General features: G+C 37.6%; 1 protein-coding gene across 1 annotated transcript in view; it reads right to left on the bottom strand.

The window, feature by feature from the left end:
• Positions 1-1100: 1100 nt before the first annotated feature.
• gal3st3 (galactose-3-O-sulfotransferase 3) overlaps positions 1101-15147 on the bottom strand; it is a 38636-nt gene continuing 24589 nt past the window's right edge. Inside the window, exons 2-3 of the mRNA XM_067401022.1 lie at positions 4533-4630; positions 1101-4113 (exon numbers count right to left, since the gene is read on the bottom strand). Of these exons, the coding sequence (XP_067257123.1) occupies positions 2847-4113; positions 4533-4615 (1350 nt within the window). The 5' untranslated portion in view covers positions 4616-4630 and the 3' untranslated portion in view covers positions 1101-2846. The remainder of the gene's footprint in view (positions 4114-4532; positions 4631-15147) is intronic.

The raw sequence follows: 15147 nt of genomic DNA, 5'->3' as shown, positions 1-15147 counted from the left end.
ACGTAATCAATCATCACTCAAAAGAGCACAAAAACATGGTTGGGATTCATGGCTGTATTTTACACTTGAATTGGAAAGTGTATAAGTGTAGGCCAACTGATATTTCATGGCACCACCCTTTCCCGTCCTACTCAATGGTTAGTCCTTTGTTAGTAAATAGAAAAGTAGAACTATTAAGAGACAAAAAAGATAGGAAACTAGATGATTTGAATGAAGCACATGAGCCTGAAGGATGCCGTTTGTCCAGCTTTAATGGTCAATGTTTTCCTAATCTTTCATTACACAGCTTCAGAAGCAAACCTCTGATTGTCAGAAGCATTTTATTTAAAGCCCCTAAAAAAAAGACATTGAAAATGTAGCAGTTAAATAAATAGAGTATGAAAGAATGATTTTGACAGAATAGCATCTATTGTCATCTTACCACCCAGCACAAAAAAACCCACAAAAATGTCTCTTCACAGTATTCATAAAAAGGTCTTTGTTACAATTGCACAGCAAGTTCTTTGTATACAGTAAATTGTGGCAAATCACTCCATGCTTTACTTCTAATTTCTCTTAGAATACATCAGAGATGACAAAAGACCATTGAATTGCCTCCAGTGTTATCTACCGAGAGGTTTACCTACCAAACAAGAATGACGAATGAGTTGCGTGTTTGAGTTTATACACAATTGTGTTGTTCATGTACAACAAAGTATGTTATATACAAAGAGCACTTTCTACATGCCTAAAGTCTTGACAGTCTTTAAGGACGGAGACGCTTTCACTAACAGCAGTATTAATTTATTGTCTGAGGTATTTCTAATTTTGAAACAAAGAAATGAGAACGTTAGCTTTTGGGATTGTTAGATCCAGACATTATGTTCAACAAACACCAACAGTGTTTCTTTATCAACTAGAACTCCTAAAAACAGGAGCTGGTTTATGGGTTGATAATTGTTTCAAGATGCTCATGATGTTTTGATCTACTTGCCTTCATTTGACTAATACACATATTAACATTACATGGCATACATGCCATTGCTATATTGCTCCAAATACTATTTTCTAAAATACAGTACGTAAAATAAGATAGCAAAATTTTACCAAATGAAAGATGAAAATTATGACTTAACCAACAATGAGGTTTTCGAAATGCAAATCTCGCTTCAGGAAACAAGGGAATTCGTACTGCAGGAAAGTTTGAGAGAGAGCAGCAAATTTAGCTTCATCCTGTCCAATAACATATTTCCACTGAACAAACCTTGCAGCAAAGGTTTTGAATGGCAAAGAAACCAAAATTAGAAAAGACGTTCTGTAAGAAGCTGTTCTTTCAGAGGTATTCAGTTTCTATTTGATTGTCTAAACCATTATTTCCCAACCCTTTTCCTGGAGACACCCCAACAGTAAACATTTTGAATGTCTCCATTATCTGAGCCATCCATTTACTAGGAACAGGATTGGGAAACATGGGCCTAAGCCAGTCTAATTTGATGCATCAGGACAGACTCTATAGTAATTTGGTGCAAATTTAAGTCACTCCTATGTTGCAAAAGCAAACCAGTTGAGAAACACTGAACTAAATGAAAGTGATGCAGTGTTTTAAGTACAAAGACAGTCAGCAAACAATGTTTTTACATTCCACTGGCACAACTCTTTATGAAGGTGGCCACCATTTAGTCGGTCAACATTAAATACCTCTACATCACAGTGCCTTTAAGTGAAGATCCAAAAAAGGAAAAATTAGGCCAGAAACGTACTCTACGCAAGTATGTGAAGTGTTTGAGTTTACTTGCGAGTATGTCTTAAACTGACAATTTGGAGCTCTATTTCCTACTCTAATTTGATTACATAAGTTACACATTTGCAAGAGCACTGCAGTATCATTATCCCGAAAAACACACAAAGATGAAACTAACACACTGCTCACTCTGGCTGAGAACATATAGCATTTGTTCGATCACTGACCTCGATTTTGTCCATGCAGTCCCATCACCATTCCCAACTTCTAGTCAAGGCTGAACCTCTCTGGCTTGGTCTGTAGTGGCCTCATAAAAATGTAGGAATGTGTAACCCAAGCATTGCCCAAGAAGAGGCTAAATATTAAATATTTAAATATCCTTTGAGAAGGTTGCATCATCGACACATGATGCTGTTTTTTTTTTTGTGTGTGTGTTTTTTTTTTTACCACAACTAAAGAGTCAGTTATGGCGATTTGTGGCTCAGGAGCAGCTGTCAGTATGTTGATAAGCTTGTGTAAATGTTCACACTTAAATGGAGCACCTTACCAGAAAGAAAAAAAAATGTCTTAAATCCAATACACCAAAGATATATTCTGAGACCCTGCTGGAAATTCAAGGTCATGCCATTTGTTGCTGGGTGTTTATCAAAGTGGTTTACCAGCCCTAACCAACTTTGACTAAGATGATCTACCAGGTCAACCTAAACATCAGCAGATGGTAATACAACTGATCAACCATCTAGACCAGCTGTCTGACCATATAAAACCATCTGAAGCTAATTTAGCTGGATTTTCCAGTAGGGTAATGATGGCTTAAATACAAACAGTGAGTGAAGGTATACAGTATATATGGAGAGATTGTCCTTGAGAGATTGAGACATTCCAGATGTCAGGCTTTTAGACTTCAATATATATTTTCCTTCACCTTTTACATTTCAATTTGAGTAACAACGGTGTTTCTAACTTGTAGAACAAGAGTTGTGAGCATATGTTTGGTTGTGCTCACATATAGTAAAACTGAGGTATGACCTCAAGCTTTCAAGTAATTCCAACAGCTCATAGACATTTAGCTGCAGTCCAGATCAAGGAGTGGGGAATAAAAAGTTTGACTATCCTTTCATACCGGTCATTGGGAAAGCCGTAGCGCTCCTCTGGTGCTCCGAGCCATAGTATCTGATGGTCGTGGGATCAAACTCGGAGCTGGAGACTCTTTGTGTGCCCGAACTTGTCCCACGGATCGTGAAGTCTGCTGGGAGCTACGTAACGGATACCGCTTCCGGTAACGTAGGGACTCTGAGCGTAGTAACAGCCGTGTGTACTGCACTTCTGGCATTATCATCTTTAGACACTCGTCTCGTAGAGGGATGTGGCCTTTTTGTGTTAGGTTAACTGGTATATCGTACCCAACGATTGCCACTTTGGAACTTGGCTGCCAAGGCCGCAATTCCTTATTTGTGATCTGTGCAGCAGAGCGAAGAGGCGGCAAATGTCCCCCAAAGCAGCTACGGACAAGTCGGTCACGAGACTGTCTCAACAACTGGACTTCTCGCTCAACACACGCTAGTCCCAATGTGCTCAACTGCCGCCACAGCGAAGCATTGAAGTAATCATACAGTACAGAATCAATTGCGTTCCAGGCTCTGATTTTGGCAGTATTTTCGCTGGAAAGTCTGCTCTTGGAGTCAGGTGTGCGCATGTTGAGACTGACATACAGAACATCATCGAGATCCCAAGACAACAAACGGCGTAGCAGCACCAATGATTCATCAAAGTATTCAGCGATCATAACCAACGAGAACACCCGCTCCACCTCTAAAGCGAATCGTTTTGCATACCCTGCCGCTTCCGAAGATGGTCGGTCCTTATCACCACCTAGGTCAAAGGTCAATGTATTTCTTGCATACATCGAATCCTTCTCTTCTGGACGATAATAGCTCCAAGGGTGGTCCAGAAAAGTCTCTAAAGAGCCATTTGGGACACGTTTAAAGCTAAGACAGTACTGATTAAAGTAGGTAAAAAGAGACTCAAACATTGCTCCCGGTTCCCGCAATATAGTGATGTACATAGTGTTGTTGGGCATGAGGCGTCGTAGCTCAGCCCTGCTGAACCGTAAATGATTAGTAATTATGTCAGGTGGCATGGTGTGCTGGTGAACAAAGTGGGCACTGAACGGCCGAGGGTAGCAGAACTGGTGGTCACAGGTGGTAATGGGCAGTGCCACAGTGAGGTTGTTGCGTTCTGCAAAGCGGAAGAGGATGTTCTGCACAGTGGAGCTAGCGGTTTTGTGAGTCTTCAAGAAGGCTACACTGGTGTGTTTAGCAGAAGGTCCACCGCTGCCCTGGGTAATTGAGACTGTGGAGGATGGACAGCCCAACCCGAATGCCTCAAACGTCCTGCAATAAGAAAGAGAGAATTGATGCAGAAATCGACACAATACAGTAGGCTTTGAAAAGCAGTGTGGAAAGATAAGAAAAAAAACCCTACTGATAAAACCATCTTTAGGCTTTAACAGTATGGATTTTAAGCCACCTTTAAGCTTAAGGTGGTTTACTGGTTTTAGCTGGCCACGCTGGTTTCTACTGGGTCTGGTTTGCGGGCACTTGTCAACTAGTCAGGTTAGGAGACCAGTTGGCCAAGCAGCTAAACCAGCAAGGTAAAGCAGGAAGCACATGAAGACAAAACACAATTACCTAATTTTTGAAAAAAATAAAAAAATAAAAATTGGCTAAATGAAAACTCTTATTTTGATTCTGGTGTTTTGTTAAAAAAAAAAAAAAAAGGAAAAAAAGCAGTGCTCTTCAAAGGTTCTTACAAGTTTAAGTGACCCCCATGGTGCAGAAGCAAGCTGACAGTACTGACTGCAATCAACACTAGGAATATCTTCTTCTGAGACATGTCCAGGCTCTTTCACTGCAAAAGAGAAGAATGGGAAATTACAATAGTGTACATTACATTACATTTAACATGCATCCAAAACAACAAGTATTCTCTCTTCAGCAACATGAACGCCAACAAATTCCTCAGTAGAGGAATTGGTTGATTGTGTAAAAATTGGTTTAGTTGACAGTGTTTTCTTACAAGTTGGATCTCAACTTGCAAAATAGCTTTTTTGGGGTCATGAAAACATGTACAGAGACAAAGAAAATGAGCAAACCAAGAACAAGGACAGGACAGGTGTCACGTATTAGCATTCTGACATTGCTGCCTGTCTAGCGCTAACAAAGTCTTGGATATCTTCCATACGAGTCAGGGCCACCTCTTCCTTTGGCTTCTAATTACAGTTATCTCATCTCACTTTCCCTTTCTCTTTGACCATATCAAATGGCACTTCTACATAACCTGCCTTTATTTCCACTGATCAAGCCCTGATACTACTGTAGTTTAATTAGCGTTAGCATTACAAAAGCCAAGACAACTGAATGACATGACTTACATTTTAAGCATATTGGAACAAGCACCACTGCAGAAATGCAAATCCAGAACATTGAATAATATAATGAAAAACGGCTACCACCTGTTGCTAGTTTTATGATTTTATTGCAGTTTGGACTGTTTGCAGAATTTACTACCATGCAATGAAATGGTTGCTACACAAAAATCACAGTTTGGATTAAGTGGGTTACATTGAGAGGTGGGCACCTTTTTAAATTTGCACCATTTCTTACCATTTTTGCAGTATTAACACTAGAACTACCAAGGCAGTCATTTTGACCGTTTTAAAGATTTGCAATGTAATAACTTTGTTGAAATAAAACCCATATAACTACAGTTCCATGACGTTTCTTAAATTAATGTAAATTTTATTTTAACATTGTTATTTTATTAAAATTAACAAACACAAAAGAGTTCTGAGTATTTCTACCTTGAATGGCCATAGCGGTTAATTTGACCGCACATATAACAGGCGTTGTATCTCCTCAGCGCTTTTTCCCGCCGTTAAAGATGTGCGTAGCTGTTGCCTAGCAACCTTTCTCTGGCAGTTTTGTATGCTTTTGCTAAGCTAAAAACTTAGCTTTACCGTCACAATGGCAACAAGAAAGAAAATGACTGTCACTGAGGTTTTATCCTTGCTTGAGAACATTGATGATGCAGAGTCTGATGGAGGAGCAGAGAGCGATGTCTCTTGGTCTCTTGACAGTTCGTCTGACACTGATTCTGAGAGTGATTCAGAGATAATTCCGGTTCGTAAAAAAAGATTTTCTAGATTTCATTAGAGGCTGCATAAAATTGTTTCCGATTCGTGTGGTCCAAACATTTCCGATAATGCTAAAGCATTGTAAACTCCAAAAGTCAAAATGTATTGAATAAAGACAGATGTAATCATTTCCAAAATTCACAATATGTTTTTATCTAACGAAATATTCTGCTTCATTTTATATTTGTTGACATTTTGACTTTCAAAAACAACATTTTAACTGCGGTGAAAAACTTTGATCTCCAGCTTGCCGGATGCAAACTGCGGAAAGCAAATTGCGGCATGCACTTTTGTGGGAGGTCTAGTAGCTCTTACACAATAATATCACGAACATATTATATTATGTATGCTTAAATTACCCCACATTTTTCATAAAACATGACCATAGAAGCTTTGAAGTAAATATAACATGACAAAAATGACATTCACTGCTGTCTGGTATGAACAGTCAAAATGACCGCTATTGGCAGTTCTAGTAGTTATAGAATTCCGGTAGTGCTAGTGTTAATATGCACAAGAAAGTGCGTGACCAGTATGTTTTTCTGAACCCAACATCAGGCTTAAAATGCAGATGCAAACAAATAATGCAGGCCAGAGTTCAACAGCGACTGGTTGTCTGGGCTTCTTTTTCCAATGGTAATATAAACCATCACCTACGACAAGAGTGCAATGTTCCTTAGAGCCAGTATCATGTAGCACAGTAAAAGCTCATAAGAAAAGAGATGCAGCAAGTAAATTTAAGTGTGGTTTGCTAAAGCGTCATTATACTTGAAGTTAGGGATTTGTAGCAAACCTTTAAACCTGTTAAATTTTGGTGCTGCGGACATGATACCTCAAACCATGCCGCTTGAAGAGAGATGTGCTATTAAAACTTAAATTACTTGAGCGTCCTGAAGAAGCTGTTCTTTGGCTAGTGAGTCTCTCAGTTAGGTGCCGTTATTTAACTGTGCTTATTTAAATGTTTCTAATGATCCAGAAAGTTATGACAGAACATGAGACCCCCTCAGAGATGGAAAACATTTGGTAGAGTCAGTGTGTGTTTTCTGTGCTGTAAGAGAACATAAGAAGGAAGAGAAAATTAGAGGCAGAGGAAGACACGAATCACCCACGCAACCATCCACCTACCTACACGCACTCAAGTATGCAACACCACAGTGTGAGATAAAAGACATTACATAATAAATGCCCAGATATAGTTTCAGATTTGTTCATGAACTTTAAAAACGTTCTGTGCATCCGCAACAGACTAGGGTACAAAAATCACATTCCCGATGACATCAAAGGACAATTCAGTTGCATTTGTAAGACTAATGCCAGACTGTCTGGACCAAGAAAGGGCTACTCTTTGAGAAAACAAAGGAAATTAACATTTGAACTCTCTCTTGCAAAATTAGCATCCCCATCCGACATGCAATCACAATGAGTCGATCACACCTCAGCATTGCCTTAATCTACATTTCCCTTCCTTCACCCCCTCTTCCCCCATCTTTTCTCTCTACATACGGAGATGACCTGAAATTCACCCAAAATCTATATGGTTCAATGTGAACAGTTATCTTACAATACTATACATGTTTGGTATCATTTGAAATGTCTCAGTGCGACTGATACAAAGGTTTCATTCCCATAGAAGTAGGTAATAAAGGTTAAGATTAGAGATATTTTGCTCTCTGTAATGGGTGTGTCCACCTTCACAGGGTCTTTCATGCAAATGGCTTTCTGTCCCTAAAAGGTGTAAACTACTCGGTCTCAATTCCCATTGAGAACTCATGTTTCCATTTGAAAGAAGTTTCTGTCTTGGTCTGGGTATTTAAAGAGATGTTGCAGGAGGCTCAGACCTCAATCCTGTAATCAGATGAGCCCACATTGCTGAGTGTCCTTCAGACACTCAGCAGTGTGCATTTTTTAATGTCAGATATTCATCTTTTACTCAGTTTCTGAGCGTTTGATGTTTGTATTGATCATCTTTGAAATGATTATTTAATTGGCATGGTACATTTACCTGACTAATAAATTGTTACATTTGGCTTTATTCTGATTTACTCTGAAATTATTGACTCTAGTAAATTACGTTACATAACCCCACAAATCCACGCTCAGGTTAGTAACAGACTAAAGTACAGTTTAGGTGGAGCAGTGGGGCACACCAACTGATATTTTAGAGCTCCGACTAGCACACTGGCATTAGTTAAGTATACTTAGACTGTGTAGGCTAATAATGTTTTTTTTTTCCCTTTTAGAGCAACAGAGTGTTGCTAGATAAATCTAAACAGGGTGTGCCTCAACCTCTGATTATGGTGAGATTATTCTAACTAAGTGTCTGTGGGTAAACCACTGCATCATTATGTAAAGTTAACACTAGAGGAAGCTAAATTAGTCAGCCTGATTTTATGGTAATGTTCATGGCCCCTGGTTAAAAGTAATCTTGCCTTAATTCGGTGTGTTCAGATCTATGGGGACTAAATAAACATATTCTAGAATGAGCAAAGTGGGTACGGCCTCTAGAATATTAGTCATCGTCTCTCAAGACTGACGAGATTGTGCGTATGAGATCGTATGCCCGGCCGGTGCGAGACTCAAAGCGTTATAGGAATCCGAATGAACGAGTACAATAAGAGTAAAGAGTTAAATAGAATAATCAAATGGCTAAATAGCTAAATTGTAGGGCTGGGCGATAAAATGATAACGATATGTATCGCGATAGCCAGGGGCGTAAATTTCATCGGACAGTAGGGGGGGACAATAAACATAAAATTTCTCAAGAGCAATTTTTGAAGGGGACACAAATAATACAGCCACAATTTTACTTATAAAGGATATATGTAACGTAATGTTACACAGAAGAAAACCTTACTACTATTATTAGTGTAGCATGTAGACTGCCATTATGCTCAATGTTTCTCTTTGGTTCAATAAAAAAAAAACTTACTAAATTGACCAAAATATTCAAAATCATTTATTTATTGGAATATTTTTGAAGTTTTTTACAACCAAGTCACCAAAATACGATGAATATACTTTGAGCAAAACCCAACACACAACAGTAAATCTTCTAGCCTTATTACAGTTCACATATTCTTATCACACGGTTAATTGTTGTTGGTGTGGGTGACATAGTATCCAACAAACTATTGTAAACAAGCTACCAAACACGCTAGGTAACATTATAATTGCTAAAATAGCTCACGGAAAAAAAAAAATCATGTTATCATCTTGCTTTTTTTGTTATGACTAATTACTCAGCGTCGTCAGCATTAAAGCAAAAATAACCACTTCATCCGATGTTTTTGAATAAAATAGCCTTAACAGCCTACTTTCTAGAGCTCCTCTTAACTACCGTCTGTCTTCTCTCCCGCCGGCGCCGCCGGATTTCTACACGCACGAGTGTGACGTGCGCGGTGGACCAAACCACTGTGAGGCAAGGGAGGGGTGACTCAAAATGTTTCTAAACTTAAAACGCCTGTTTGCGTTTGTATTGCTTTAATTGTTAAACAATTATTTTAAAAATATATCATTTATTTACAATACTTAGAGTGGTATTTAATTATATTTTTTGGGGGGGACAGCACTCAGATAAGGGGGGTCATGTCCCCCCCGTCCCCCCCGCGATTTACGCCCCTGGCGATAGCCACGTGATCGATATCAATAAAAAATGTGTTCGATAAAACTTTCGATATTTTTTATTCTTCGTCGGAAGAAAACAGAGGTTGCGAAGCAAGTTTGGTTGCATTAACGAAGGCACTCGCTCTCTGGTAACCTAGCAACGTAGGGAGTGACATGCTAACAGCCAATCATGTAACAGTATCAATTTTGGTTGCACCATATCGTTGTCTCGTGCTGGTCTGCTGGATTCCTCTTAATAACCGACGACTGATAAGCAGAAAATGAGTGCCGCAGCAAGCGAGGAAATTGTAAATAAAAGAGGAAAAGTGTTCATTGTGACTTTAGACTAGGGTGACCACCTGACTATTGATCTGTTGCAGGACAGTAGATGTGATTTTGCAGGACAATGCGGGACACATGAGACAGATAAATTTACAACTATTACGCTATTACATAGGTAAATATTGATTTACATTTGTTGGCAAACTTGGCATATGCGGCGATTAATGTTTCTGCCAGTGGGTGTTGCGCTTATGGCAACATTAAATCCTGGAGAGAAGACAATTCTAGATTCACGGCTATTTTTTTTACAGTCTATGGGCTGCACATGCAAAAGTTTGAGCGCGCAGATTGATATCTGAGCGAGAGCGCACGCACGTCCAGTTTTGTGCAAGGGAATCAGCCTGTGAGTGGAGAGATTGCTCGCGCATTTGATGCACTCTCGACATTTTTCAATATAATAACACCATAGAACCTGCATTAAATGAACTATTAGCGTGAGAAGAAAGTCGTGTCTGAATTTCACAATTTTGTATTGGTTAAAACAAATGGAGAATATCTTGTTTTTCTGTAGGTGCTCGTCCATTTCCGTGTGTGGCGCTTGATCGTTGGAAATATTTAACATCAGGATGGATGATTACATGCTTTAAATCATCGATTTGGGCAGCTTTGAGCAGCTCTTGAGGTTCTTATCCAGTATGGAAGATGAAATCCTTGCTGGTGTAGTTGTGTTTACTGACTTTGAGGCCTGCGCTTTGCGCTGTCCATTCAGTTGTCATCAGCGGGAAAACCTCTCTATGATTGCGCTGGTTGGTTATTTTCACAGCTAGAATATGACGGCTGCACAAATAGATTTTTCAATGCTCAGTTTTTATTATATTTCTTACTGTGGTATCGTAATTTCAGGGATGAAAAAAAAAAATTACAGACATAAATGAAATGCAGGACACTACTTAAGTCTTGCACGGAACAAAGCTCCTAATTTCGGGACTGTCCCGGTGGTCACCCTACTTTAGACTTATGTTTACATTTTAATTATTTGAGTTTTCCATGGTTGTTGATATTTCTTAATAACTGAGGGGATTATGATCAGAGGAAGGTGAAGTTTAAAATAAAAATGTTTAAATGTAATATATTTTTCTCCTGGTCCTTTTTAAATGGGTCATAAAAAAATATCAATAATTATCGATATCGACCAATATGAAACACTGATATCGTGATACAGTTTTCAACAATATCGCCCAGCCCTACTAAATTGTTATACAAATGACTAATAATCAGTTGACATTCTAAACTAAATTCGAGGTCATAAAATGGAGTCAGATAAAAGTTTACTTGGAATTAAACTACTTTGCCACACTGAAAAGACCGAACGTGCAAGAAACCTTCCCTGTCCTGTGGGAAACCACCGTTGGGCCAACGGGGCAGGCCTTACACATTACTCAAACAAACAAAACCAAAACTCTAATTTATTCTTGTTTATTTCAAAATTGCACTCTTTACATGATATTATTAAATCCCGTTTGTGTATTGAATTGTACTCGTTTATAGCAGTGGTCATCAAATATGAGTTTTTGCCAATGGCTAATGCCAATATCAACATCGAGCAGTGGTTCTCAACCAGGGTGCCTCAGCAAACTTCCAAAAGGCCTGAAGGTGACTTAAATTGATTTAAAATAAGACAAAACAAGCAATAAAATAGGGTAAAAAATATTATTTTAAAATGTACCCATCTTTTTTATTAGAAGAACAGACCTTTTTGGAAAACCTGGAAATATGAGGAAGCCTAATTGTAAATGTAGAAACATATGAAAGTAGAAGTCCTTATAATCATGACTGAAAGTTGTGCAAATTCATTGCTTGAAAAGAGTGAGAAACTTGAAGAACATTTAGCTCTTAATACTCTACAATTGTGAAATTGAAATTTTACATAATCTTGGAGTGTCCACAGATTAAAACAAGAAAGTCAAAGAAAGTTTGAGAACCTCAAATTTTTATATGCCAAAACCCAGAAACGAGTTAGCATTTTAGCACTTTAGCATGAAGACAAATGGATTTTTAGAGTGGGTTTAGTTAACCACATAAAATAAGTTCTGAGATTAACAAACTCAAGATATTTATAATATTTATACACTCTTACTGGTCACAGAGCTTATTTTCTTCAATAATCAAAAAGCCAATGGAAAAATCCTATTGGGTTTTTGTCAAGGGAACCAGGGTGATGCTAACTTCTGGGTTGGCCTATAAAAATGCCTCATCAGTGCAGCACTATTTAGAGAGCAGGGTGGGTGGCAGCTGATATAATTTACATAAAACAGTTTAATGACAGCAAATGAAATTGAGAACAAAATCCGCTGAACCCCAATGAACTGGAACAGGCAAATCCACCACCCAAACATCAGTGCCTGACCTCATTGACAACCAAAAAGAGGTGGAATCTGTTCAAGAATCAAAGATCCGTGGTTTTGAAATTATAAATTCAACAAGCACATACGAGCATGGAGTTTGGGTGTCCTCACACTTTTGGCCATGGATTGTTTATTAAAAACAATCATTGAACATAACACATAATCCCCTTAGCTGTACACTAAGACCAGTAATACTGCAACAGACTCCCAATCATTCCCTGTCATTCAAGCTACACAAAGCCGGAGTTGAGGTGAAGGCAAGGAGATTAGAATCCGATCTGTGCTTTTTTGTTGGAATCAAAATGTGGCTTTTTGGGGAAATCACCAAGAGTCAAGTTGTGATCCTACGGTGCTGAGTGGTTCTATTGAGGAACTGTGGAAAGACACTCTCTGGAGAAGGTGTCGGGTTACTGTGAAATAGCCACGGTTGTGTGACCAATCCAGCAGTGACATGAGGAGAGGCCAGACAGGCATGCAACGTTATAGATGTCTGGGACAGATGGTGGTTAAGAGTACGGGTTAGGTCAGACAAAGACTCTAAAACAAAGGTTTTGGCTCAAAGATTACCATTTTTGAATTTTGACAGCTTCAAATAACAAACTACACCAAGAGGAACTTAAAAATGCATGGCATAAATACAAATTATTAAGCTGATAACTCAAAAACTAAGTTGTTCCAACTAATTTCGCATTGTGGCCCTGGAACCAATGTATCTTATATATTTCAGTTAAAATTAACAGCTAGCATAGCACATAACACATAAATGTAACTTTTTTTAAATGTAAATTTACTGAACAAGTAAGATAATACTTGTCACTGGACAACTTTCTATCACTATATTTATTTATTTTTTCATAAATTACTATTGGTTAGTGCATATATATATACATAAATAAATAATCACTCCGCTGGAAGATGGCGGCCGATCAAATCCACCGTAATATTTGTGAATACTACTTGTACCATGAACTGTTGTTTTAATAGTTTTTTAGACGAGAATGTAGTTGTTTAGACCTGAAATATGCGACTCATATTTAATAATAGCACCTATTTTACAATTTGTTTTGACGTTTTCGGAGTCAGCGGCCTTTCATTCCTTGTGTACACGCCGAGAACAGTGTCATCTCGGCCAGTGCTTTGGGGATTTGCCGCTGGCTCTTATAGTGGTTAAACATGGGACATAACTCAATTTGCATATTGCTTACAACTAAGTTTGACGGGACATATCAGATGAAGACTCTTCGCTCTTCAAATACGTAAAACATTAAACTTTATAGACAATTTTTTTTTCAAACATCAGATCTTTATTTACCTTTGCAATTGCGATTAATCAATTTACATGCACACAGATTCTCTTTTGTGTTTTGATTAACATTAATGACACATTAATTAACATTAATGACACTTGTTTACAGTGTTCTTAACTTTTTCTTTTCTATCTATGGAACTTGTGTTTGCACCTGTGTCCTTAATAAAGATGATATTATTATTATTATTAATAATAATAACAATAATAATAATAATATTATTATTATTAATTTTTTTATTTTTATTATTATTAACAACAACAACAACAACGGACAACGGCAGGTTTATTAGGCTGCTGTCACTTTAAGACAGACTGCACAGATCCAATATAATTGTACATTGTTTCTCAGCCGTTTACGTTCACTTAAGATATAAATGACTGTGTTTACAACAATACTTGCAAAGATGGTCATTTTGACAAGTATGTGTATTTAACTTTCAAGCCTAATAAGGCACCAATAAGAACTCACCTCAGTACTCACACGTTCTATAAGTAACAGCTTCATGTGAGTGCATATAAAGAAACTTTGTCTTTCTCTGCTTAATTTTAAATGTAATAGACTGTACAAATGCTAAAGTTAAAACCTGTTAATCGGTTAAGAATATGTTTATGGTGAAAAAACTGTAATAGATCTAATCTAAATTGACATTCCCAGAATTCACTGTGTGACAGCTCACATTGGATAGTTTTTTTTTTCCCAGTCATTGTCTCAGATATTTTATGAATGGTGAAGCCATATACATATAATGAAAAGTATATTAGTTTAACATATACAAATTCTATTAGTGTCATTTAAAATACTTAAAATAAAGTTTAAAACCCAATGACAAATCAGTTACGAATGAGGCTAAACTCGGCTGTCAATAGAGCTCTAAGTTTATTAAACCCAGAATAGTCCTTCATTGGGCAGAATTAGGGCCCTTGTTTGAGCTATTATCCACAAAAACGTTCATAAGTCTCGGTTCGTTTACATTTAGATTTATTTTTGTTTTTCAAAAGGTGTGACCTAATCTGTTAACGACACATACAACTGTACTGAGAACATCTCCATTTGGGATAAGGATGCTGGTTTGAGCATTGGATTTGTCAAGCCCAATGAGGCACCAAAAAGAACTTGACTTTTTTTTTTTTTTGAACAGTGATTGTATGTGGGACTTGTGACAGAAGCCACTATTTAAGTCACTATTATGTTACTAAGCGGCTCTAGACTCAAATATTACTGTACATCAGCAAACCCCCAACCATCCACATCTTCTCACAAACACACACAAGCAACCTAGAAGTTAATGATTATAACTTATATATTTTATATATTTAGATATAAGCAGATATTTTACTTGACTTACACATAAAAGTATACAAAATGTCTTTTTTGGTTTATTAAATACTTCACAAATCAAAAAGACTCTTTTTATTTGAACTAGATCAACTCAAACCTAAAGATCTGGGGCTGTATTCACAAAACCTTTTATCTTACCACTAAGAGTTCTCCTAAATAGCAGTTAAAGTTCTTAGCTAAGAGTTTTCTCTTAAAACCTATTCACAAAGCTGCTGAGACAAACTTTTACTAAGGAATAGAGAGAAGTCTTAAGCTAAGAGAAAGGGCGTTGCTATGGACTATACACACAGTGAA

The sequence above is a fragment of the Chanodichthys erythropterus genome, chromosome 11, assembly GCF_024489055.1.
Source record: "Chanodichthys erythropterus isolate Z2021 chromosome 11, ASM2448905v1, whole genome shotgun sequence".
In the NCBI taxonomy this organism is placed as follows: domain Eukaryota; kingdom Metazoa; phylum Chordata; class Actinopteri; order Cypriniformes; family Xenocyprididae; genus Chanodichthys; species Chanodichthys erythropterus.
This window is presented reverse-complemented; position numbering and strand designations above follow the sequence as displayed.